The sequence below is a fragment of the Nicotiana sylvestris genome, chromosome 12, assembly GCF_000393655.2.
Source record: "Nicotiana sylvestris chromosome 12, ASM39365v2, whole genome shotgun sequence".
NCBI classification, from domain to species: domain Eukaryota; kingdom Viridiplantae; phylum Streptophyta; class Magnoliopsida; order Solanales; family Solanaceae; genus Nicotiana; species Nicotiana sylvestris.
In genome coordinates, this window is record NC_091068.1 from 10,676,015 (window position 1) to 10,703,087 (window position 27,073).

Consider the following 27,073-nt stretch of genomic DNA (forward strand, 5'->3'; position numbering starts at 1 on the left):
AGGGAAGGCTAGGGAGCACTTTTGGAGTCAAAAAATGAAGAAAGAGAGGCCAACCGTGAAATGTCCCAAGTGAACCACGCAAAAAAACAGGCTGAAGAATCAGAAAAATGACTCTGCCGCGGTTCCACCGCGACCGCGGCAGAACCGCGGTGAAGGATGCTCGCGGACAGAAGGAGATTCAGAGGAGCTGTTTGGCCGCGGTTCCACCGCGGCAGGCGCGAGAAAAGTGTAGGGACTAAAGTGCAAACACGGGATTTTTATCCCTAAAACCTATTTTAAACACTAGACTTCGCCCAAGAGAGGCATGTATTGATTTTTAGAGGATCTTGGCAAGAAAAACAATTATGAGAGATCACCCAAAACATCTTTCTTCTTTTCTTTGATTTTGATTTCTAGGTTATGATGAATCTTATCTTAGTTTGTTTACCCATAGTTATGAGTAGCTAAATCTTTTGTCTAAGGTTTTGATGGAACCTATTGGGGGATGAACTTCTTGTTTATGTGAATACAAATTGCTAGTTTCAATCTTTATTTATTCAACTATGTTCTTGTTGTAGTTAATTGACAGGATCCTCAATTAGCTGTGCCTATTTAGTGTGCATAACTCGGGAGAGAGTGCATATTTAGGTTATTGTTGAATAACACCACTCCTAAAGTATAAGAGGAATCTATAACTGCGGGTTTAAAGGCGGGATTACGGATAACGAAGCCTTGGGCGCAATCTTAAGTGAACTGTGTTAATTAAAGTTAGCTAGTGTATCTCGGGAGCGTGCAATAGTATATTACTATGATTACTCGGGAGAGATTTATGGTAAGACGAGCGTTCATGATTGATAGAGAAGTGTTGGTACATTTGTATGAAGCATAAACATAAGGGATTCCATCAATAGGGGAAATCTTTACCTTAGCTTTATCTCATCATTGTTTACAACCTTAGCGTTTTAGTTTACAGCCTGTTTAATTTACTTGCAATCTTAGTTACTAAAGAAACCATCAACTTGTGATTCAAACATTTGGGAAGCTGGTTCTGAAGAGTTTAGTGGGTCTAAAGATTGTGATTGATAGGTTAACTCTCTGTGGGATTCGACTCCGGACTTGTAAACCGGATTATATTTGCAACGACCGCATTGTCCTTTTTATAAGGCATAGTTGGGCGTGATCAAATTTTGGCGCCGTTTCCGGGGAGTTAACGGAATTATCAATTACCATTGATAGAAATACAAAAATTCTTAGTGTAGGCAGTTTCTCTACACCCAATTTTTAATTGAAACTTTTGACAGTTGTTGACTTGGTTGCACAGGTGTATGCCTAGAAACTCTACCAGGACTGGAGAACTACTTGAAGGACTCTCAGACCCTGAGAAAATATTCAGGGCATTGGACCGTGCCAACAGAAGACTTCAACCACCTCAACAAATAGACAAATTCGAAACTGACATGGGAGACGCAATCGACCCCAACGGAAACTGCAGGCATGAGCAAGTCAACTTGAATGTTAGAGAAGCGGCACCTCTGGTTCCCGAGGGTGCACTGTATGACTGGACACAGCCCACATCTGACAATTTGGCTACTGCCATAGTTGTGCCCGCAATACAAGCTGAGTCATTCCAAATCACAAATAACATGCTGGACTTGTTGCAAAATAAGGGACTCTTCTCTGGGACACAACTTGAAGATCCTCAGCAACACCTGAAGAACTTCCTGTCAATCTGCAAGACCCAGAGGCAGCCCAATGTCACTCTAGAGGCTATCAGGCTATTATTGTTCCCATTCTCGGTGACAGGAGCTGCACAGGTTTGGCTAAACTCACTCCTCATAAATTCTATAGCAACGTGGGATGAGTTAGTCAAGCAGTTTTATAACAAGTTTCATCCACCCAACAAAACTGCCTAACAAATTGATGAGATCATGAGCTTCAAGCAGAAACCGATGGAGACACTGCATGAAACATGGGGTAGGTTCAAAGGAATGTTGGTTATGTGTCCACATCATGGTATTCCAGAACAGATGCTGGGACAACGATTTTATATGGGACTGTCAGATGGGTTGAAGAATATTGTGGATGCCTCAGCTGGTGGGGCATTCCTGAGCAAGACATGGAGTGAAGGTCAGAGTTTACTAGATAAAATGGCACAGAATTCGGGATGGACATCCAGGAATGCACCCATCACTCCAGTGGTGCACTCAGTGCCTCTTGATCCTTCAAACACTATGGCTGAAAATATGGCGACTCTCCTGACACAAATGAGCATCCTTACCAAAAAGGTGGAGGAATCAGGGTAGAAGCAGCAGGTACACATAGTAGATACTACCAATGGGGGCCTGTGCACATCTTGCATTAGTCAGCCAATTGGTAATCCTTGGAATACAGAGCTTGATCATCATCATCAGCACCATGAAGATATAAACTATGTTGCTAACTATGGGGTCAGAGATAGGGAAATTAGAACTGGGTTCAGCAGACTCAGCAGCAGTACAGACCACCTCAGCCACAATATAACGCCGGAAACATGGGGGGTATGAGACCCCCCAACAACATGGCACCGTATCCTAGACCACAGGGGTATAACAATCAGCAGCAGGGGTACCACCCTCCTCAGCAGCAGCATGGTGGAAGACAGGACGATGGGTTTGCTAGACTGGAAGCAATGATGCAGCAGGTTATTGGTCCACTGCGAAGATAAACGAGAGAGTAGATGCACATGACGCAGCTATCAAAAATATTGAAGTGCAAGTGGGCCAAATTTCAATGTCTCTGAACAATCATCCTCAAGGGACGCTACCTGCAGATACCCAAATCAATCCTAAAGATCAGGGCCTGAAGTACCTGATGGCGATGAGTCTCCATAACGGCAGGGATCTCGACGAAGAGCAAGAGAGATCTCGTGACAATATACAGGCTGAGACATTCATTCAGGTACCCATTGAGCTGGATGAATCCACAAGGTTGACAAATGTGACAGTCCAGCCTGCTCAGGAAGAAAAGAATACTCCGCAGGAGACCGAGAAAGTTGCTGAAGCAGTTGAAGAGCCGGTAGTGGAGATAGTAGCCGAGAAAGAAAAGTCCCAAGTGATTGGGAAGAAAAGCCCTCCTCCACCATTTCCACAGAGGTTAGCCAAGCATCAAAAGGAGGACCAGTACAAAAAGTTCTTTGAGATGCTCAAGCAAATTCAGGTAAATATTCCATTGATTGAAGCCTTAAAGGAGATGCCTGGATACGCAAAAATGATGAAAGACTTAATGTCCCGGAAATTTGATTTCCAAGACTTGGCTACGGTGACACTTACTCAGACGTGCAGTGCAGTGGTAACTAGACCTGTTGCTGAAAAGCTCTCTGATCCAGGGAGTTTTACTATTCCATGTACAATTGGAAACTTTGCTTTTTGCGAAAGCACTCTGTGATTTAGGGGCCAGCATTAATCTTATGCCCCTGGTCATTTACAAGAGGTTGGGCATTGGGAGAGCTAGAATCACCTCTATGTTGCTCCAGCTGGCTGACAGGGGTATGAAACGTCCATTTGGGATCCTGGATGATGTACTTATTCAGGTGGGGAAATTCGTGTTCCCTGCAGATTTTGTAATATTGGATTGCAAGGTGGATGAAAAAATTCCTATCATCTTAGGAAGACCTTTCTTTTGCCACAAGGAGAGCTCTTATTGATTGTGAGACCGGGGAGCTTGAGATGAGGCTCAATGACGAAGAGATTATATTCAATGTGCAGAAATCTATGAGGCACCCAAGTGAGTTCGCAAATTGCTCTCTTATTGACGCCGTGGATGTAATCGTACAGTTTGATGATGAAGTGTTGACGATTGAGGATCCCCTCGCTGCATGTTTGACGAATTTGGAGGGAGTGAACTGTGAGGACTTGGCAGAGTGGGTGTTGGCATTGGAAGGTAGAGGGTTCTGGGATAGAGAACTAGAGTTTGATCCCCTACACTTAGGAAAGAGAGAAACTCCTCCAGCTAAGCCATCCATTGAAGAACCACCGAAGCTGGAACTAAAGCCACTGCCAACCCACCTCAAGTATGAATTTCTGGGACCTGACTCCACTCTACCTGTTATTATCTCATCTGGTTTGTTAGATGTGCAGGTCCAACAGCTTCTACAAGTATTGAAGGAGTGCAAATCTGCCATTGGGTGGACCATGGCAGACATCAAGGGGATCAGCCCCGCTTACTGCATGCATAAAATTCTGCTGGAAGAAGGGCACAAACCTTCCAGGGAACATCAGAGGAGGCTGAATCCAAATATAAAGGAAGTGGTGAAGAAGGATTATCGAAAGTTGAATCTAGTCACCCGGAAAGACCACTTCCCACTTCCCTTCATTGATCAAATGCTGGATAGATTGGCAGGGAGGTCACACTTTTGTTTTCTGGATGGGTACTCAGGGTACAATCAGATCTCCATTGCACCTGAGGACCGAGAGAAGACCTCCTTCACATGCCCTTATGGCATTTATGCCTTCAGGAGGATGCCCTTTGGCCTATGCAATGCACCCGCCACATTCCAACGGTGCGTGATGGCCATATTCACTAACATGGTTGAGGATATAATGGAGGTGTTCATGGATGACTTCTCAGTGGTGGGAAGTTCATTTGATGAGTGCCTGGTGAATTTGACGCGTGTGCTGAAACGGTGCATCGAGACTAATCTGGTGCTGAATTGGGAGAAGTGTCATTTCATGGTACAAGAAGGCATAGTCATGGGGCACCGGGTGTTCAGCAAGGGAATAACGGTAAATCGAGCAAATGTTGATGAAATAGCAAAGCTGCCTCCACCAACTTCGGTCAAAGCAATTAGAAGTTTTCTTGGACATGCCGGTTTCTACCGGCGGTTCATAAAAGACTTTTCCAAAATCACCAACCCTCTCTGTAAGTTATTAGAGAAAGATAACCCGTTTGTGTTTTCTGATGATTGCAGGGTAGCCTTTGAGGAGTTGAAGCAGAAGCTGGTCACAGCACCCATCATTGTTTCCCCCAACTGGGAGCAACCGTTCAAACTAATGTGTGACGCTAGTGACTACGCAGTGGGGGCAGTGCTGAGCCAGCGGAAGAACAAATTGATGCACCCAATCTATGCCAGTCGAATGCTGAGTGGAGCTCAATTGAACTATACAGTGACTGAAAAGGAGATGCTAGCTGTGGTGTTCGCATTCGACAAGTTCCGGCCCTACCTGATAGGATCAAAGGTAATTGTATACACTGACCATGTTGCTCTCAGGTACGTAATAGAAAAGAAAGACTCTAAGCCCGCCTGATTCGTTGGGTGTTGCTACTGCAAGAGTTTGATCTTGATATACGTGACCGCAAAGGCACTGAGAATCAAGTCGCTGATCACCTATCACGACTTGAGGGAGCTGAAAATGCAGTTGAAGTTAAGGAAATTCTGGAAACTTTTCCAGACGAGCAACTGCTTGCCATCACTCATCAGGAAGCACCATGGTATGCGGACTTGGCCAATTACCTGGCCAGTGGTATAGTTCCTCACGACCTTTCATCGGTCCAGAGGAAGCGATTTTTTCGTGAAAGCTGCTTGTATTATTGGGACTAGCCCTATCTCTTTAGAATATGCCTGGATAACATGATCTGGAGATGTGTCTCCGAGATAGAACAATCTTCTATTTTGCAGGCTTGTCATGCATCGACTTATGATGGACACTTTGGAGGGATCAGGACAACAGCAAAGGTGCTAGAGGCCAAATTTTTCTGGCCGACTATGTTTAAAGATGCCCACTCATGGGTGAAGGGTTGTAATGAATGTCAATGCACCGGAAACATTTCCCGGCACCACGAGATGCCCATGAACCCAATTCAGGAGATAGAAGTGTTCGACGTCTGGGGTATTGATTTCATGGGTCCCTTCGCCAGCTCTTATGGTAATAAGTACATCCTTGTTGTCGTAGACTATGTGTCCAAGTGGGTGGAAGCTGTAGCATTGCCCACCAATGATGCGAAAGTGGTGGTGGGGTTTCTAAAGAAGAACATATTCACCCGCTTCGGGACACCACGAGCGATTATCAGCGACGGAGGCACTCACTTCTGCAATAGAGCCTTCGAGAAGTTGCTTGCAAAATACGATGTGCGCCACAAGGTGGCTACTCCTTACCACCCGCAGACTAGTGGACAGGTTGAGGTATCCAACAGGGAAATCAAGAGTGTGTTAACGAAAACTGTGAACGCTACGAGAACTGATTGGGCGAGGAAGTTAGATGATGCACTCTGGGCCTACAGAACAGCTTTCAAGACACCAATTGGTATGTCACCATACAAGTTAGTGTTTGGGAAGGCCTGTCACCTACCTGTAGAACTTGATCATAGAGCGTGGTGGGCACTGAAACAACTAAATTTAGACATGGAAGTTGCGGGCACGTCAAGGGTCACAAAACTGCATGAACTTGAGGAGTTCCAGTATCTTGCTTTTGAGAGAACAAGGTTGTACAAAGAGAGAATGAAGAGGGTACACGATCAGAACATCGTTGAGTGGAACTTCAAACCTGGGAACATTGTATTGCTATACAACTCAAGACTGAGGTTGTTCCCGGGTAAGCTGAAGTCACAATGGTCTGGACCATTTCGAGTAGTTGAAGTTTTCCTGTCAGGAGCGGTTGAAGTTGCCACTAAGAATGACTCTCGTACATTTAGAGTCAATGGTCATAGATTGAAGTTGTATGTGGGTATGAGCGAGCCTAAGGAAGGGGCTGAACTGCATCTGACTGAACCACAGAGGTCGAGCGAGCCTTAAATGTGCTCTTCCTGTGTCGTGCAGCGACGTTAAATCAGGCGCTACATGGGAGGCAACCCGCGAAATTGTTGTAAGTGTAACATAAAAAAAGTGAAAAAAAAGAATTGAAAAAAAAGAAAAAAAATAAAGAATGAAGAATTGTTATATAAAAATGAAAAAAATGAATAAAAAAAAGAGATTGGTTCTGTTACCGGGAATTGAACCCGGTCTCCTGGGTGAAAGCCAGATATCCTAACCGCTGGACGATAATGGAACTGCATGAGCTTGAGGAGTTCCAGTATCTTGCTTTTGAGAGCACAAGGCTGTACAAAGAGAGAATGAATAGGCTACACGATCAGAACATCGTTGAGCGGAACTTCAAACCTGGAACATGGTATTGCTATACAACTCAAGGCTGAGGTTGTTCCCGGGTAAGCTGAAGTCACGATGGTCTGGACCATTTCGAGTAGTTGAAGTTTTCCCGTCAGGAGCGGTTGAAGTTGCCACTGAGAATGACTCTCGTACATTTAGAGTCAATGGTCATAGATTGAAGTTGTATGTGGGTATGAGCGAGCCTAAGGAAGGGGCTGAACTGCATCTGACTGAACCATAGAGGTTGAGCGAGCCTTAAATGCGCTCTTCCTGCATCGTGCAACGACGTTAAATCAGGCGCTACATGGGAGGCAACCCGCGAAATTGTTGTAAGTGTAACATAAAAAAAATGTCAGAATCAGAGACGCAGTCAGACCGCGGTTCCACCGCGACCGCGGTCAAACCGCGGTACTGACCCTTCTCTGAACCCAGGCCATCGCGGTTACACCGCGATCGCGGTAAAACCACGGCCAGGGAGACCCTCTGAACTTGGTCTACCGCGGCAGAACCGCGGCAGACGCAGACGGGGTCCAGGTAAGTTTTTCGTTTTAATTTTTTTCTCTTTTCACCTTTTACCCAAAATACCCCCCACCTACCACTAACCCCCCCCCCTCAATTCGCCGAGATTCAGCAAAACACCTCCCACCCCACTCCCTTCTCTCTATTTTCTCTCCCACTTCTCTCTATCTTCTCTCTTCTCTTCTCATTTTCACATCACTCCATTATCATCCTCCCCTACTATCCACTTTCTTCATCCACTTTCCCTTAACCAAACAAGTAAGTGCTCTTTCTCTCTCTCTATTTCATCTTCTAACTTAGTATAATTTAGCATAATTGTATTTAATTTAACCCTAGGTAGGGTTAGTATAACTTTTGTCAATTTTTGCTTTCTTTCATGGTTTTTATTGTTGTATGGTACTGTTGTGAAATTGTTTGGTGTCATAGTGTATGGGCCTTCATGGTGTTTATGATGTTTTGGCCTAGCAATCATTTTTTTTTGGGGTGTAGTTGTTATTATGCACCATGCGGGTCGAAATATTGGAGTTTTTGTGATATTATGGGGCGGGTTATAACCACTCCTAATTAGGGGGTGTTATACTTGGTGATTGGGGGTGTTGTCACTGTTTGATAATATGTGCAGGGGTAGTGTGGGGTGGTGTAGGCCGAATGTTGTACGTAGTTCTGTTGTGAGGCCTCTATGGAGATTGTAACCTTCCCTATCTTGCTTGTGTGGCTAGTCTGCCAAGAAGAACTCAATGGGGATGGTGTTTTGGTGCCATCGGGTGGCGAAGTCTGAGTACCCATCTGACGGACACTAATTAGGATGAATTTGATGGTTATGAATTTTCCTGACTCATTGCAGGTATTATGGCCCGTAAAAATCAAAAGAGAGGGGCGGGCACATCCCAACAACCGACATATGACGAGTCCAGGTTTGAATCGGAACGAGCGGAGGACGATTTTCATGCCAAGGCTGGTAAGAAATTCATTCATGAGTTGCAAATTGACCGGGCAGACCTCTGCGTGAAATGTATGAAGAAATTCGAAGGCGAGAAATGGAATTCCTCTTTGATGACCCCGGCCCAGTGAATCGGATGATGGTTAGGGAGTTCTATGCAAACTGCCTAGCACATATGCTGCGGGAGGTGACTGTGCGAGGCACAGGGGTAGATGCCTCAATTGAAAGTATCTGCCTGGTATTGAGGCTACCCCGGTTCACGGGCGATATTGAATACTACCACGACAGACCAGGTGTCACGTGGGAAGTTATGACTGATGTGCTTTGTGCTGGTGGGCGACCAACCTGGATCAAGGACCACATCACCCTGAACTCCAACTCTTTCATGCACTTGTCTAAGTGTTGGTTGACTGTCATCTGCAGCCGGTTCATGCCCTCCAGCAAAACCACAGACGTGAACTTCAACAGAGCCCTATTGACTTGGTGCTTCTTGACGAAGAAGGATTTTGATGCAGCACAGGTAATTGGTGACGAAATGGTCCGGCGGGGACCGCTGCTGTCAAAGTGATTTTACTTCCCTTCCTTGGTTACTGCACTGTGCTTGCGGAGGAGGGTCCCCACTGATCCTGTTGATGGAGCATTGGCAACTGAAGCACTATTCCGAGCATCACGCATCAGAGTGGGCAGGGGCACACGTACAACAATTGTGATAGATGATGGGGCCGATGACCCGGTTCCTCTTGCACCGTCCAGGAGATCTAATGACAGTGTCGGACCCTCTCGGCACCCCCATACTAGGGCATGCTTTGCCAGATCTCAGTCTACCAGGCCTATGTTGCGTTCCATGGAAGAAGAGGTCGCGAATCTCAGCACCTCAGTGGATGGCCTACACACACGGATGGATGCCATGTCTCAGAGGCAGGCCCGGTTTGAGAACAGATTCATGGTCTGGTTCCGTGCTTTGGGGAGAGCTTGCCATGTAGACCCCAGCACAGTCTCCGACTCTGATTGAGTCTCAAGGAAGTCTTCTTACCCTTCTGCTCTTTACTTTCTTGATATGACATGGGGACATGCCATGATTTTAAGTGTGGGGTGGGAGACTTCCTCTAGTTATATGTGTACTGTACATAGACATTGTGTGTGTTGTAGCATGAAATTGATGTTGCTGTATATAATTGACTAGTAATTATATTAGGAGTCTGACTTGGCCCAACGACGGACACTTGTCGATGGGTCTCTTGAGGATCCAAGTCGGATATATATATAAAAAAAAAATTAAAGGTAGAGGACTCTTCCTGAGGACGGACCACTGGGACAATACTCTTGAGGGAAGTAGTCCATGAAGATTTTTTTTTTTTTTTATGTAGTGTAGTAAGTCCCCCTTGGTTTTTCTTTTGGCCACGGTTCTTTTCCAAGGGTTTTTCTTGAACCGGGTTAGGTAGATTTTTCTTTTGTAGTTAAGACTAAGATGGGTAAAGGCTAGAATGCTACCTCTGATGTACACATCTGCAACCAACTAAAATGAACCTGAGAGTGTGACGTCTAGGCTCAGTTGTGGACTTGTAAATCTATGCCTTAATTTTGCACATCTTGCTTTGCTTGAACGCTCGTATGAGTATGTTGATAGACTGATCCCGAACGAGTTACATGCTAAGTGTGTGTGAGATTTTACTTGCATTCTGTGCGTGCGTGCGATACCTAGAACTTGCCCTGTGTATTTGCAAAGCGAAATAGAAGTTGTTGGGTTTTAGAGATGATTGAGGCATTTCTTTGTGTAAGCCTACATATAATGGTGAATCCACCTGTCTATATTGCCATAATTAACCTCTTTGAGCCTGAAGCCTATTCTCTGATAACCCTATAATGACCTATATCCCTGTGTTTGAATAGCTGATTGTTTGAACCTATACCTCCGAAAAGCACTTGAATCACTAAAGAACATACAAAAGTCAAAGTGTGGGGTGGTAGGGAGTTAGCGAAAAAAAATGGGGAATCAGGAATGAATTATTTGAATGGTGCACTGGTACCTTAAAAAAAAAAGAAGCCAGTTGCACCTAAAGGAAAGTAGGGGTCACTTGTGAAACAAAAATGTGGAGGAATGATTAGGCTGAGCAGGGAAATTGAGATAAAAGGAAGTGTGTATTAAAAGTGCTTAGGGAGGTTAGTCCCTACATCCAAATGTATCCTACCCGTCCCTTAGCCTACATTACAAGCAAATAAAGACCTCTTGATCTTTGACTAAAACAGCTCGATTAGTAGAGTACTACACTAGGGGCAAGCTTATGGTGTGTCTGTGCGGCATGTGAATGTTCTTTGCTGAGAGTGAGTGAATTCTTTCTATTTTCAGTTCCTTGTGTTTGAATTTTATGCGTGTGGAACTTCTCTCAGACTTTTGATGTGAGAGAATGTGACTCGGGAAGGAAAAGTAAGTCTTCACCTCTGTTAGAGTAACTAGAGTGAGCGCAAGTGTGTCATGGCAGTAGAGTCTGCATCTGCGGTATGACCGGCACATTGCTTAGGTTGTTCCGTCAAAATGGTGGGTGTGACATATTTGGGGTAAAGCATCAAACGTTTAGGCTTTTAAGTGTGGTTTAGCTTGCTCGAGGACGAGCAAGGGTTTAAGTGTGGGGTGTTGATAATAGGTGAATTTAACTATATTCAGGCCCTAAATAACCGCATTCTTGCATAGTTTTAATAATAAAAGTGATAACAAAATGCTCTTATTAGTGCTTTTCATGATTTGCAGGTTATATATGACTAGGGAAGGCTAGGGAGCACTTTTGGAGTCAAAAAAATGAACAAAGAGAGGCCAACCGTGAAATGTCCCAAGTGAACCACGCAAAAAAACAGGCTGAAGAATCAGAAAAATGACTCTGCCGCGGTTCCACAGCGACCGCGGCAGAACTACGGTGAAGGATGCTCGCGGACAGAAGGAGATTCAGAGGAGCTGTTTGGCCGCGGTTCCACCGCGACCACGGCAGGCGCGAAAAAAGTGTAGGGACTAAAGTGCAAACACGGGATTTTTAGCCCTAAAACCTATTTTAAACACTAGACTTCGCCCAAGAGAGGCATGTATTGATTTTTAGAGTATCTTGGCAAGAAAAACAATTGTGAGAGATCACCCAAAACATCTTTCTTCTTTTCTTTGATTTTGATTGCTAGTTTATGATGGATCTTATCTTAGTTTGTTTACCCATAGTTATGAGTAGCTAAATCTTTTGTCTAAGGTTTTGATGGAACCTATTGGGGGATGAACTTCTTGTTTATGTGAATACAAATTGCTAGTTTCAATCTTTATTTATTCAACTATGTTCTTGTTGTAGTTAATTGACAGGATCCTCAATTAGTTGTGCCTATTTAGTGTGCATAACTCGGGAGAGAGTGCATATTTAGGTTATTGTTGAATAACACCACTCCTAAAGTATAAGAGGAATCTATAACTGCGGGTTTAAAGGCGGGATTAGGGATAACGAAGCCTTGGGTGCAATCTTAAGTGAACTGTGTTAATTAAAGCTAGCTAGTGTATCTCGGGAGAGTGCAATAGTATATTACTGTGATTACTCGGGAGAGATTTATGGTAAGACGAGCGTTCATGATTGATAGAGAAGTGTTGGTACATTTGTATGAAGCATAAACAGAAGGGATTCCATCAATAGGGGAAATCTTTACCTTAGCTTTATCTCATCATTGTTTACAACCTTAGCGTTTTAGTTTACAGCCTGTTTAATTTACTTGCAATCTTAGTTACTAAAGAAACCATCAACTTGTGATTCAAACATTTGGGAAGCTGGTTCTGAAGAGTTTAGTGGGTCTAAAGATTGTGATTGATAGGTTAACTCTCTGTGGGATTCGACTCCGGACTTGTAAACTGGATTATATTTGCAACGACCGCATTGTCCTTTTTATAAGGCATAGTTGGGCGTGATCACGTCTCTAGAGCGTGTTTTCTTCCTGTAGCACCAGCCACATCTCAGGCTGGGGGAGGAGTTCAGACTCCCGCTACGCGTACTCCGGAGCAGGTAGCTCTCAGGCTCAGGTTCCAGTAGTTCAGCCAGCTGTGGCAGCCCAGCCGGGTGTTCCAGCTCAGACTAGCGATGTTGCGGCGATGTCCGCGGATGCTTTGTGGAGGCTTGATAGGTTCACCAAGCTCTTCATCACCACCTTCAGTGGTGCTCCTATAGAGGATCCCCATGACTTCTTGTTCAGCTGCCATGAGGTTCTCAGGACTATGGGTATTGTGGAGGCCAATGGGGTCGACTTCATCACCTTTCGGCTAGCGGGATCCGCCAAGACTTGGTGGAGAGACCATTGTTTATCCAGGCCAGCAGGGTCGCCATTATTGACTTTGGATCGGTTTGCAGAGTTGTTCTTGGAGAAGTTTCTCCCAGTGACTGAGCGAGAGGCTCTACGTAGACAGTTCGAGCGTCTTCATCAAGGTACTATGACAGTCACACAGTACGAGACTCGTTTTATCGATTTGGCACACCATGCTATTTTGATACTCCCCACTGAGAGAGAGAGAGAGTGCGGAGGTTTATTGATGGGTTGATCCAGTTGATCCGTCTCCAGATGGCTATAGGAGCCGGGAGCGAGATCTCTTTTCAGGAGGCGGCCAATGCGGCCCGTAGAGTGGAGATGGCTCTTGCATGAGGAGGTGGTCAGGGGTCAGATAAGAGGCCTCGTCATTCTGGTAGGTTCAGTGGTACCTCTTCTGGAGGTAGGGATTCATATAGTAGAGGCCATCCCCCTAGGCCCTTTCAGTCAGCACTCCAGGTCTCACATGGTACTTCGAGCGGTAGTGGTTCTCAGCAGCACTATTCTGATCAGCAGCCTATGAGTGCACCACCACTTCAGAGCTTTCGAGGAGGTCATTCAGGCCGACAAGGTCAGCTTCAGCCCTCTCGGCTGCAGCAGTCAGGTGGGTGCTATGAGTGTGGTGAGTATGGTCACATCAGGAGAGCTTGCCCGAGATTGAGGGGTACACAGCCGCAGCAGCAGGGTCCTCGAGCTATGATCCAGGCACCAGAGGCTCCGCAGGCCGCCCAGCCAGCTAGAGGCTAGGGTAGAGGCCATAGAGGTGGAGGTAAGGAGCATAGAGGTGGAGCTCAGACCGCTAGAGGCAGGGGTCAGCTAGTAGCTGATAGTCCTAGTGACATAGTTCAGGGAGGTGGGGCCCAGCCCCGGTGTTATGCTTTGCCAGCCAGGCCAGAGGCTGAGTCTTCTGATGCTGTCGTCACAGGTACTATTCTGGTCTGTGATAGAGGTGCTACAGTGCTATTTGACCCTGGATCTATGTATTCATATGTGTTGTCCTATTTTGCACCCTACTTGGTTATGCCTAGTGATGCCTTGGGTGTTCCTGTATATGTATCTACACCGGTGGGTGATTCTATAGTGGTCGACCGAGTGCATCGTTCCTGTGTAGTAGTATTTGAGGGTCTTGAGACCCGTGTTGACTTATTGCTCTTAGATATGGTGGACTTCGACGTTATATTGTGGATGGATTGGTTGTCCCCGTACCATGCTATTTTGGATTATCACACCAAGACCGTGACCTTGGCTTTGCCAGACTTGCCCCGACTTGAGTGGAGAGGGACCCTAGGTCATGCCACCCGCAGTGTTATTTCATATGTTAAGGCTCGTCGCATGGTCGAGAAGGGGTGTCTAGCATATCTGGCATATGTTCGAGGCTCCAACGCGGAAGTTCCTTCCATTGATTTTGTTCCTATTGTTCGAGAGTTCCCCGAGGTTTTCCCTTCAGACCTGCTGGGTATGCCGCCCGATAGGGACATTAATTTCTGTATTGATCTGGCTCCGGGCACTCAGCCTATTTCCATTCCGCAGTATCGTATGGCCCCGCCAGAGTTGAAAGAGCTAAAGGAGCAGCTTCAGGATTTGCTTGATAAGGGTTTCATTAGACCTAGTGTGTCGCCTTAGGGCGCGCCGGTGTTATTTGTGAAGAAAAAGGATGGGTCGATGAGGATGTGCACTGATTACCGGCAGTTGAACAAGGTGACGATAAAGAATAAGTATCCGCTGCCGAGGATTGATGATTTATTCGACCAGCTTCAGGGTGCGAGGGTGTTCTCGAAGATAGATTTAAGATCTGGTTATCATCAGCTGAGGATTAGGGCATCTGATGTCCCTAAGACAATATTTCGCACTCGGTATGGGCATTATGAGTTTTTGGTCATGTCATTTGGGTTGACCAATGCCCCAGCAGCATTTATGGAATTAATGAACCGAGTGTTCAGGCCCTATTTAGATTTGTTCGTGATTGTTTTCATTGACGATATTCTGATATACTCCCGCAGTCAGGAGGAGCATGAGCAGCACCTCAAAGTGGTTCTTCAGACTCTGAAGGATAGTCAGTTATACGCCAAGTTTTCGAAGTGCGAGTTCTGGTTGAGTTCTGTTGCATTCCTGGGTCACGTTGTTTCAGCAAAGGGTATTCAGGTGGACCCGAAGAAGATTAAGGTAGTTAAGGACTGGCCTGACCAGCATCAGCTACAGAGATCCGGAGTTTCTTGGAGTTAGCAGGTTACTACCATCGGTTTGTGGAGGGGTTTTCGTCTATTGCAGCCCCAATGACCAGATTGACCTAGAAAGGTGCCCATTTCAGGTGGTCATATGAGTGCGAGACGAGCTTCCAAAAGCTCAAGACAGCTCTAACTACGGCACCGGTATTGGTTTTGCCCATAGGATCAGGGCCTTATACCGTTTATTGTGATGCTTCCCGTATTGGGCTTGGTGCAGTATTGATGCAGGATGGTAGAGTCATAGCATATGCTTCGAGACAGTTGAAGATCCACGAGAAGAATTATCCAATCCATGATATAGAGTTGGAAACCATCGTTCATGCTTTGAAGATTTGGAGGCATTATTTATATGGTATGACGTGTGAGGTGTACACGGATCACAAGAGCCTTCAGTACTTGTTCAAGCAAAAGGAGTTGAATTTGAGGCAGAGGAGGTGGTTGGAGTTGTTGAAAGACTATGATGTTTCTATTTTATACCACCCCGAAAAGGCCAACGTGGTGGCCAATGCAATGAGTAGGAAGTCCGCCAGCATGGGTAGTCTTGCTTATATTCCGGTCAGCCAAAGACCGCTTGCTTTGGACGTTCCGGCCTTAGCCAATCGATTTGTGAGGTTGGATATTTCTGAGCCTCGCAGGGTGTTAGCTTGCACGGTCGCTCCTTCTTCGTTATTGGAGCGTATCCGTGATCGGCATTTCGAAGATCCCCATTTGTGTGTCTTGAGAGACACGGTGCAGCGTGGAGGTGCCAAGAAAGTAACCTTAGATGATGATGGTGTATTGAGATTGCAGGGGCGAGTTTGTGTGCCCAATGTTGATGGGATTCGAGAGTTGATCTTAGCGGAGGCCCACAGTTCTCGGTATTCTATTCATTCGGGCGCCGCGAAGATGTATCAGGATTTGAGGCAGCACTATTGGTGGCGCAGAATGAAGAAAGACATTGTTGCATATGTGGCTCGTTGTTTGAACTATCAGCAGGTTAAGTACGAGCATCAGAGGCCCGGTGGTTTATTTCAGAGGATTGAGCTTCCCGAGTGGAAGTGGGAGAGGATTACTATAGATTTTGTTACTAGACTTCCGATAACTCAGAAGAAGTTTGATGCGGTTTGGGTTATTGTGGATAGGCTGACCAAGTCATCACATTTTGTTCCCGTTGCCACCACCTATTCGTCCGAGAGGTTAGCCGAGATTTATATCAGGGAGATTGTTCGCCTTCATGGGGTGCCGCTATCTATCATTTCGGATCAGGGTACGCAATTTACCTCGCATTTCTGGAGAGCGGTTCAGCGAGAGTTGGGCACCCAGGTTCAGTTGAGTACATCATTTCATCCCCAGACGAACGGTCAGTCGGAGAGGACTATTCAGATTCTTGAGGATATGCTCTGAGCTTGTGTTATTGATTTTGGAGGCTCGTAGGACCAGTTTTTGCCGTTAGTAGAGTTTGCCTACAACAACAGCTACCAGTCCAGCATTCGGATGGCTCCGTATGAGGCGTTGTATGGTAGGCAGTGTCGGTCTCCGGTCGGATGGTTTGAGCCGGGAGAGGCTCGGTTATTGGGTACAGACCTAGTTCAGGAGGCCTTGGAAAAGGTCAAGATCATTCAGGATAGACTTCGGACAGCTCAGTCTAGGCAGAAGAGTTATGCAGACCGCAAGGTCCGAGATATTGCTTTCATAGTTGGTGAGCGAGTGTTGCTTCGTGTGTCACCTATGAAGGGCGTGATGCGATTTGGGAAGAAGGGCAAGCTTAGCCCTAGGTTCATTGGCCCATTTGAGATTCTTGAGCATGTGGGAGAGGTGGCCTATAGACTTGCTTTGCCGCCTAGCTTGTCAGTCGTGCATCTAGTTTTTCATGTATCCATGCTTCAGAGGTATCACGGCAACCCATCCCACGTGTTAGATTTTGGCACTGTCCAATTGGACAAGGATCTGTCATATGAGGAGGAGTCGGTAGCTATTCTAGACCGGCAGATTCGACAGTTGAGGTCGAAGAGTTTTCCTTCGGTGCATTTTCAATGGAGAGGTCAGCCTCCTGAGGCATCGACCTGGGAGTCCGAGTCCGATATACGGATCCGTTATCCTCATTTATTTCCCTACTCAGGTACTTCTTTCTTTTGTCCGTTCGAGGACGAACGGTTGTTTTAGAGGCGGAGAATGTGACGACCCAAAGGGGTCATCACCGTAATTCTTCCTTGTTCCGTGCTTCCAAGGCCTTGAAAACCTCGCTTTTAGTTGCCTCGATTTGCTTGCGCAGTCCGGGCGCGAAGTCGGAAAGCTTTTATGTTGAAATATGAGAATCATGTGAAAAAAATTTGATGAATTTTGATATTAATATTGTTAAAGTTGACTTCAGTCAACATTTTAGGTAAACGAACCCGGACCTGTGATTCGACGGTCCCAGAGGGTCCGTAGAAAAATATGGGGCTTGGGCATGTGCCCGGAATCAAATTCCGAGGTCCCAAGCCCGAGAAATAAATTTTTGTGTGAAATTGTTTTCTGAAATTAATTAAGGAAAATGAAGAAGAAAATTGATCAGAAAAATGTGGTATCGGGCTCGTATTTTGGTTCCGACGCCTGGTACGAGTCTTAAATATGTTTTAAGCACTATCTGTAAAGTTTGGCAAAAAACGGACGTCATATGACGTGTTTCGGACTTAAAATGGGGAATTTGAGTTTTTATGAAAGTTGAACGAAAATCATGTATTTTGAGGCTTGATCCTATGTATATGATGTTATTTTGGCGATTTGATCGCACGAGTAAGTCCGTAAGGTGTTTTCGAGATCATATGAATGTTTGGTTTGGAGCCCCGAGGGCTCGAGTGAGTTTTGAGTGAGGCCCGGGAGGTCTTAGACTTAAAACAAGCAGGTTCGGATGTTGCAGGCCCAGTGCGGCCGAGGCCATTTCCGCGCTGGCAGCCACGCGGCCATGGTGCCTTTCTGTGCGGTCCGTGTGGTGGGGTTCAGAGGGTCGACCAGCGCGGCCGCGCACCAAATCAGTATGGTCCGCGCTGGATGGGTTCAGAGAGAGCTCACTTCTTCCCTCCCACGGCGCGGCCGCGGTACCTTTCTGTGCGGTTCGCGCCAGCCCCCAGCAAAGTGTATTAATTCGGGATTTTCAGTCATTTTTCCACTTTTCAAAAAACCAAAACCTAAGAGGCGATTTTCCAAACAACTTTTCTTCTCCAAAACGATTGGTAAGTGATTTCTAACTTAATTTCTTTATTTCTTAATATCTTTTAACATGATTTTAACTTGAATCAAGGATTTTCATAAATGGGAATTGGGGGTTTTGGTTAGAACTTAGGTTTTCTTAAATTTGGGGAGTTGAACCTCAAATTGAGGTCCGATTTCAACACTAAACATATATTTGGATTCATGGGGGAATGGGTAACCGGGTTTTGGTCTGAACCTCGAGTTTCGACCATGTCGGCCTGGGGGCATTTTCGACCTTTTTGGGAAAAACCTTGTAAAAACTATTTTTATGCATTGGGGTTAGTTCCAATAGTATTTATTAATGCATTCAAGTAAATTGTGACTAGATTCGAGCAGTTGGACGGTGAATTAGAGAGGTAAAGCTATACTAGAAGCGTGAGTTGAATTTGGAGCATTCGAGGTAAGTGTTTGATCTAACTTTGGCTTGAGGGAATAGGATTAGAGTGTTTTAATTGCTAATTGCTAAATGATCGAGTACGGTGTATAGGCATGGTGACGAGTATCTATGCATCGGTGTCTAGCATGACCGTGGGTCTTTGTTTGCACTTATTTGATATTTTGGGGACTCCTCCATGTTAATTGATGAATTCTACATGATGTGAAAAGTACGAGGATTAGTTATAAACTGTGAATTCTTGGAGCATTGGCTCGAACGATATAAATACTATTGAATAAGATGTTAAAGTAAAGGAGAGAGTCGTGATGAATCCCTTGTCGGGATGTGTAGGTTACTGGTGTTGCTCCCTTGCCGGGAGATTTTATTGGTATTACAGATTTACTCCCTTGCCGGGAGTTTGCTGAGTTGATACGTTCCCTTGCCGGGAATTTGCTGAGTTGATATGTTCCTTGCCGGGAATTAGCTGAGTTGATATGTTCCCTTGTCGGGATTTCTCTACTGTCTATTCTTCCCTTGCTCCGTAGCTGTGATAAATGTTTGGAAGAGAAAGCATGATCTTAATGGAGCGGGTTGCACGCCGTAACAAGGATACATAATATCCGAATGGATCGGGTTGCACGCCGCAACAAGGATACATAATATCCGAACGGATCGGGTTGCACGCCGCAACAAGGATAAATAATATCCGCACGGATCGGGTTGCATGCCGCAACAAGGATACATAATATCCGCACGGATCGGGTTGCACGCCGCAACAAGGATACATAATATCCGCACGGATCGGGTTGCACGCCGCAACAAGGATACATAATATCCGCACGGATCGGGTTGAACGCCGCAACAAGGATAGATAACATCTACTAGGATCGGGTTGCACGCCGCAACAGTGATGCACTGTATGGGATAAATGTGTTATTTCCGGACTTGAGTTTTGTTGGTGGATTTGCCTGTGTTTAGCCTCCTTAGTTATAACTGTATCTTCCCCCAGCATGTTCCTACCCCTTTTTTTTAGTTGATATTTTCTGTTGTTATTTCCGTTACTTCTGTATACATGAATATCTGCACAGGTTTATCTGGTAGTCGGGTCTAGCCTCATCACTACCTCGCCGGGGTTAGGCCAGGCACTTACCAGTACATGGGGTCGATTGTGCTGATGCTTCACTTCTGTACTTTTTGCGCAGATTACGGTACCGGAGCAGCTTTAGGACCGCAACAGTAGCGTATTGATCGGGAGCTGACTTCAGTCCAGAGACTTCAAGGTAGCCTAGCTGGCGTTCGCAGGCCGAAGTCCTTCTCCATGTTTAGTTTGTCTTCATTGTACCGAGACAGACATTTTGTATTTCCATTCAGACTTGTTTGTAGCACTCTTTAGCAGTCTGTGAGTTAGTGACACCAGATTTTGGGTAGAGATTGTCTTTAACTTCCGCATTTGAATTTCAGCTTTATAAACTTAAAGTCTTTCGCTTTTATTTAATTGCTTTTCGTATATTGTTATTATTGAGAAGTTATCATAGAATGTTTAAAGTTTGGCTGGCCTAAAATACATTATGATAAGGTTTTTACAATCTTAATAAATATCATAAATCAAATTATACGTTGAATCATAAAATAAAATTTTAATATCATTCTTATGCATGAAAGAGATCTTGTCTTTCTTGTGAGTATTATTTGTATTTAAGAATAATTATATATTTTCACTATTATTATGCTTATTTTTGAGATTTATTTGTAATTAAAAAAGTTACATATTTTCTCTATATTTAAGTTTATTTCTATAAAACAAATTAAGAACTTAATATGACTGATATAGGGGTGTATAATAATTTATTTTTAGTAAATATTAAATGTCATGATTCATATTAAACAAAGTATTACTTTAAAGTTCCAAAACTAATTTAAATAAGTATATAATTATAGTTAGTTCGACTTAAATATATTATATATTAGATTTAAACAATTATGTGTTTGTACTTGATTACTAGTTATATTCAATTTAGATGAGTATAAAAGTTATTGATTTAGTAATATAATACTATTTTAATAACTTAGTAATTATCATAAACCTAACTTAACACTAAAAATTAAGTAGCTAATATTATTGAATTATGAACATATAACAAAACTAACAATATCTTATAAGATGAAAAATCTATAAAAAAAATGTATTTAAGAATATTTTTATTTTACTTAAATGTAATATATTTATTCTTTTGTTTATATGTAATTTTATTACTTTTATTTGAATTTATGGCATTTGAATTTTTTTATTGTATCTATGGTATTAATATTAAGAAGTAAATAAAGCAAAATATATAAGAAGGGGGACGACTCCTAATAAACCTCCAAACCTAAATCTAAACTTCTCCTCTAGGCCGCCACTCTCCCTTTCCGTTTTCTAATTTCTCTCTTCCACACTGGTCGCCGTTACTTAAAGCCGCGAGAAAGACAAAGAGTAGTAAGAGGGTATCCCCACTACTTCTCATTTATGGACAAAAATTTTACCCTGTTGGTTTGTCTCTTAAATCGTAGAGTTTTCTGATTTCCTTACACCTGTTTGAGTTTGGGATTTTAAGTTCAATTTTACGAGTTATTCCAGCAATTTGATAGATATTATGTATTTTTTTTATAAGTAGTAAGTGCGATTTTAAAGATTTGATAGGTTTTGTGCCTTACACCTAATTGACTTGGATTTCTGCTTCAATTGTTTGTTTTTAATCTCTTCTAGTATCAAAGTGCCTTTGAGAAATTTCAATCTCTTCTAGTATCAAAGTGTAAGTTTTACTTCTTTTTTCTTCATCTCCTTAAGTTTTATGATATTTATTTAAATGCTTTTTCTTTTGTCTTCTGTGTTGAAAAAATGTTTAGATTTTTTTTCACTTGATTCATGGCTAAGTTTTTTCTTTTTTCATAATTTATTAATTTTTTTAATTACTAGACGTAATTGCATCTAATTCGGTATATATTTTGATAATTCAAATGGTATAAGTTTCTCACAAGATCATATTATTTCATTATTTCAGTATAGTGATGATGAAGAGTGCTTCATATATTCTTGGATGCATGAAGATCAAGGGTGCGATGAGGATGGCAACATGAATCATCAAGCAAACACTTACATTCATTTAATGTGAAATTCTGTACATTATTTTTGATCTCTATTACAATCAAGCCTCACATTGGCTAGTTCTTTTATTTAAATTTTAGTTATTGTAGAAGACTTATCTACTGCAGATGCTATTAATTGATTAGTACAAATGTGTATTTTGAAATTCATTTTGTAAATTTTTTTAAATACCAATTTGTGCAGAATAAACTATTTCTCAAGCTTAATATGTTATTAATTTTAATATATTATATACGACCACAGAATAATTGGAAAATTTTAGAAAAAAATCAAATAGCTAAGAAACAGAGGATTTGTGAGAGAAACTTTTGTCACTATAATAAATTAAAATTTTTGTCAAAAAATTAAAATATAGTAAAATAATCTAACCACGAATTTTTTGTATGATTTGTAGCCATGGAACTTTTAGTGCGTAGCTAAACAAAAATATTTTTGCCATGGACGACTCTATGAAAGCAGTTACATATCTAAATTTTCGGGGCAAATAAATTTAAATCTTTTGCCACGCTATAACACTTTGTGGCTACCATATAAAGACAGCTACAGATTTATTTTTTGTGGCAAGAGTATAAAATCATTTGCTATAAATGTATTTGTCGTGGCAAAAGTATGAAATTATTTCTATATATATATGGCTACAATACTAAATTTTTGTAGCAGTAAATATTAATCCTTAGCCACGGACGATGTAAAGTTTGTAGCTAACGTTTAGCTACGTTACATTTTGCTACGAATGCTACAGAAAAAAATATTGTAGCTAAAGTGTTTAGCCACGAAAATTTTCATAATTAGCTACGTTCTATTTTGTAGTTATAAATGTATTATGTTGTAATGACTTCTCATCAAATTTAATTTGTACCTATTAATTAACAGCTATTAGTCAGATTACTTGGGAAAAGTGATAAATAATTTGTTACAAATTACAATAGAGGAAAATATACAAATTTTGGAAACTTTACAGCTTTAGTTTGGAAAAAAAACCTAGCTTGTAACTCAAGAAACACGTAATCATACGTACAATTCATACTAATATATAAGTAAAGCAATATCAGTAAGTTACCAAAACAAAAACAAAAACCAGGTTATTACTTACTATTGAGAGCAAGAGAAAAATTGATTCAATGGCGGCGATTACCGATCATCCAATAATATGGACGAGAGGCAAAACCATCGGAAGAGGCAGTTTTGGTATCGTCACTTCAGCAACAACAACAGACTTCTCCATTGATATTCCGTCGACAATCGCAGTAAAATCTGCCCTGTTTTCGCGTTCAAAATCGTTACAGAAAGAGAGAGATTTACTACACGAGTTTCAAGATTGTGATCATGTTATTCGATGTTTCGGAGCTGATGTTACTGAAGAAGATGGGAAGATATTGTACAACATGTTGCTCGAGTACGCGTCTGGTGGAAGTTTAGCCGATCGGATTGGTCAAAATTCAAGGCAAGGGTTGCAAGATTTCGAGGTAAAACAGTACGCGAAATCGATTCTATTGGGGCTTAGTCATATTCATGGAAGAGGTTTCGTTCACCGTGACATTAAACCAGATAACATTCTTCTTGTTGGTACGGAGAAAGTTGCCAAGATTGCTGATTTCGGGTCCGCGAAGAAGGTTGGAGGAGTAAAGAGTCAGAAAAAAAAGCACGGACTCAAAGGAACACCTATGTACATGGCGCCAGAATCAGTTCTTGATAACGAGTACGGACCTGAAGCCGATATTTGGGCTTTCGGGTGCACTGTCTTTGAGATGGTTACAGGGAAGACAGTGTGGGATTGCAGTGAAACTGACAACGTTGTTTATCTATTGTGCAAAATTGGAATGGGATCACCGGATTTGCAGAACAAAAGATTGTCAAAAGTGGCTGAAGATTTTCTGAGAAAGTGTCTAGTTAAGGAGCCGAGATCGCGATGGACTGCTGATATGTTATTGAAGCATCCATTTCTTTTATCTGATGATAATGTTGTTGTTCGTGAGCAGAAGCAGACAAGGAAAAAGGAACTCAACCCACTTTTGTTTATTCGGTATCTGTGTCGGTGAAAGTGATCCTTTGGTTGACAATTTCTGCAATAGTACGGAGATGGATAAACTAAAACCAATGAAGTTGTTGGATTGTAGATCCAACAAAAGAAGAAAGCTACTAGAAGAATGCTGATTATCAATTTTGATTAGAAGAGTATACAATTATACTGATGTATAGAACTACGTTCGGGCTTGATCCCCACAGGAGATTTAATTAGTTAGGGGTACGTAGGCAGCCTGTGAGGAAAAAAAGATGATCAGGTGCAGCCTCTTGTATTAAACAAAAACAATTTTGTGTTTATATTTTCTGTAGTATTGAACAATCTGTACAAAAAGGCAGATTTTTGCATGCAATTTTAGTTAACAGTCATGAGTACATTCTCATTTCAACATATCTTGCAGATTTATATGTTGCATTTTGTCTTTCTTAGATCATGATATATAGAAAGAGATCCTCTTTTGCACTGACTAGATTATGTTTTTAATGTATGCAAAGTTATGTTATATTCTTTTATTTCATGGAATAAAAGAATATATTAGAGTAAGAAAAAATAACATAACAAGCCTCCTTTGTACGTAAAATTAAACACAATGTTTGCCAAAGGGAGGGCATGCTCGACTAAAAAAAGAGGAAAGCTTCTTCACTTTTGGCACGGGCATACACTCCGGGATCTCTGGGTCGCCGAGGTTCCTTTTCTTCCGCCTCTTAAGATCTGCTATCTCTATGATTTGATCCTTCGCATTCTTTCTTCGAGCAACAAAAGATTAGGTTTTGCTAAGTTAATTTAGTATTTGGTTCTTAAAAGAGTTATTGTAACTAAGGAAGTAAAAGGAGGCCTAATTACTAAATAGCTATCCAAAGCAATTCATGACATGATCTTTTTTTTTTTGGGTAATTAAAGGACTTATGAATCACCAAGTGAATCATTACAAAACCACACCTGACTTCAAACTCAGTCAGATGTCTCTATATTTTAACTATCTTTCTCTGTACATCAATTAAATCTCTGTACTATTCAAATTTTATCCCATTACAGTAGTTATTACAAACTACAACTCCTGCCAAAGTTAACCATCATGGTAGAATTGATGATGTATAGTGAGCACAGTTGATTATTAAAAAAAAAAAGACAGCTCGATATACAAAGTATTCCGCGTTCACAACTGATGAAATCTCAGCAGGTCTGTTTAAGTGGGTGAGAATATAAAATATAATGTTATGAATACTCAAAAAGGCCAACAACCATAAAGTGGCAGCAAGATGTTAGGAATTTTTGGAAGCAAACATTTCTAATGACAACAAAATATAGAAAAATATCACAATCCTAGACGGATAAGTATCCCTTTTCAAGCTGTAAAGACAGTAGGGGTGAGCATTCGGGCAATTCGAATTGGATATGAAAATTTCGGTTTGAATTTTCAATTTTCAGATTAAAAAAATAACAATCCAAATAAACTCGGATTGGATCGGATTTTTAAAGTTTGATTTTGGATTAATCGTTTGGATATTTTGGATTTTCGATTTTAAGTATGTAAGTTGAGAGTCTTACAAAAATATGAACATTCAAATGAAGTCCTCGTGTTAAATTGCTTAGAAGATTTCTCATTTTAACCGCAATCATCTAAATATAGTATTCAAGTAATGAAATCATCATCAAGTATAATAAGGCGGATAATAAGTAGTAATAGTAAGACCATTTCCTAATAAAAAATATTCTGATAGTAATTTAGTAATTAGTATTGAATACATGAGATAATATCTAATGGGTGGGGATGATATTGGACTTATTATATTGCATATGGATAATTGACTAATTATAAAATATATCCAATCCGAAATACCAAATCAAATATCCAATCTGAAATCCGAAATCTAAAAGATTTTAAAAATTAAATCCGTAATCTGAAGATTTAAACCAAAAATCCAAAAAAATCGAATTTTGGTTTGGATTTTAGGTTTGTCCGAACTATTTCCACCCCTAAAAGGCAGAATCAAATTACTCGTCAGGTCCATCGATTTGAGCGGTGTGAAAATTATGTTACCCCTCCAACTTTGTGTGAAAAAACAAATCCCTTCTCAATTTTTAAGCTATAGACATTTTCTCCATCCTATTCTAAGGTATTTATTGAATTTGCTAACAGTGAGTACATTCTCTTTTCAACATATCTTGCAGATGTATATATATGTTGTATTCTTCTTTCTTAGCCCTAAAGTATGAGTGTTTTGAAGATAATATTGCTCAACTATCGATCGACGTGACAATCGTGCCTGCTTGACAAAGTCTTTGGCGGCACCAATTGACATTCCAAACCTCTAATGCCTCAAATATCGTTTTATTTTTCGTTTCGGACTCACTAGTATATATATACTGCTTTCGTGCTTAATGGATTTTGATGATTTGAGTAGTTTTTACGATGTATATTTTTCTTTAACTTCGTCAAGCCTATCCGCTTATTTATTCCAAACCATAGTTTTTAGTTTCAAGATCGCGCTTTTAGTACGCGTGTGGTGAGATGTTCCAAGCCCGGCATCTACTGATTTTGCCATTCTTATGATTCAATGAATTCACCAACTATAGGGACATCAAGTAAGGGCTCGTAGGCTACTCATGCCTAATGAACATTCAATTTTTTTTTTCGGGGAAGAGAAGAGTTCTAGGTCAAGCCTCTTATTCTATATATAATGAATAGGAACTAATTTCAATCGCTTTCCTCTTTATTAATTATGAATTCAAACTCATAATATTTTAATTCAAATATTAGTCTGTTAAACCACAAGTTGTTTTTACAAAAATTAATTCTTCTCCATGATATCTATTTTCTTTTTTTCTTTTTTTTTTGGTTGCTAAATTGCTAGGTTTATCTATGTCCTGACAAATGGTTGGTTAATACCTTCCTAAATCGCTAGGATTGTGGTGGTGCGATAAAAAAGAGGAATCAGAAGTTTGTGTATCTAAATTGAGTTATTTTTTTATTCTTTTTAAAGGCACAAAAATAGTAAAAGCTTAAAAATAGTATAAAAGATTTGGGATCTCCTACAAGAACTCTGTCCCTCTTATTTAATTTATTTTTTATAAATATATAGCAGCCATGGAAAGGTTTAATCATTCAACAAAACAGAAGCAAAACAAAAATTCTTAGTTAAATCTCCTTTTTTCAAGATTCATTTCCAAAACCCATTTCATAGAAAAACATCATTAAAACCTTAGTTTAATCATTTCAGCAAA

The 27,073-nt window shown here is 41.8% G+C and overlaps 2 protein-coding genes across 2 annotated transcripts; both read left to right on the forward strand.

Annotated features, from left to right (window-relative positions):
* Nucleotides 1-2,748: 2,748 nt before the first annotated feature.
* On the forward strand, nt 2,749-4,524 carry LOC138882671 (uncharacterized). Its single transcript, XM_070163281.1, has 4 exons — nt 2,749-3,361; nt 3,408-3,547; nt 3,624-4,265; nt 4,357-4,524. Exons 1-4 carry the CDS (start codon nt 2,749-2,751, stop codon nt 4,522-4,524), a joined length of 1,563 nt encoding a protein of 520 aa, XP_070019382.1.
* An 18,422-nt stretch (nt 4,525-22,946) lies between these two features.
* On the forward strand, nt 22,947-24,056 carry LOC138882672 (mitogen-activated protein kinase kinase kinase 20-like). Its single transcript, XM_070163282.1, has 2 exons — nt 22,947-23,830; nt 23,874-24,056. Exons 1-2 carry the CDS (start codon nt 22,947-22,949, stop codon nt 23,977-23,979), a joined length of 990 nt encoding a protein of 329 aa, XP_070019383.1. The 3' UTR covers nt 23,980-24,056.
* Nucleotides 24,057-27,073: the final 3,017 nt, after the last annotated feature.

What these genes read in the sequence shown, in the direction of transcription:
- LOC138882671 (XM_070163281.1), top strand. Translation starts at nt 2,749, where the DNA reads ATGTCTCTGAACAATCATCCTCAAGGGACGCTACCTGCAGATACCCAA. An exon ending in TGGATGATGTACTTATTCAG is followed by an intron (nt 3,548 to 3,623) that starts GTGGGGAAATTC and finishes CTATCATCTTAG; the next exon opens with GAAGACCTTTCTTTTGCCAC. An exon ending in ATCCAAATATAAAGGAAGTG is followed by an intron (nt 4,266 to 4,356) that starts GTGAAGAAGGAT and finishes ATAGATTGGCAG; the next exon opens with GGAGGTCACACTTTTGTTTT.
- LOC138882672 (XM_070163282.1), top strand. Translation starts at nt 22,947, where the DNA reads ATGGCGGCGATTACCGATCATCCAATAATATGGACGAGAGGCAAAACC. An exon ending in ACAAGGAAAAAGGAACTCAA is followed by an intron (nt 23,831 to 23,873) that starts CCCACTTTTGTT and finishes TGAAAGTGATCC; the next exon opens with TTTGGTTGACAATTTCTGCA.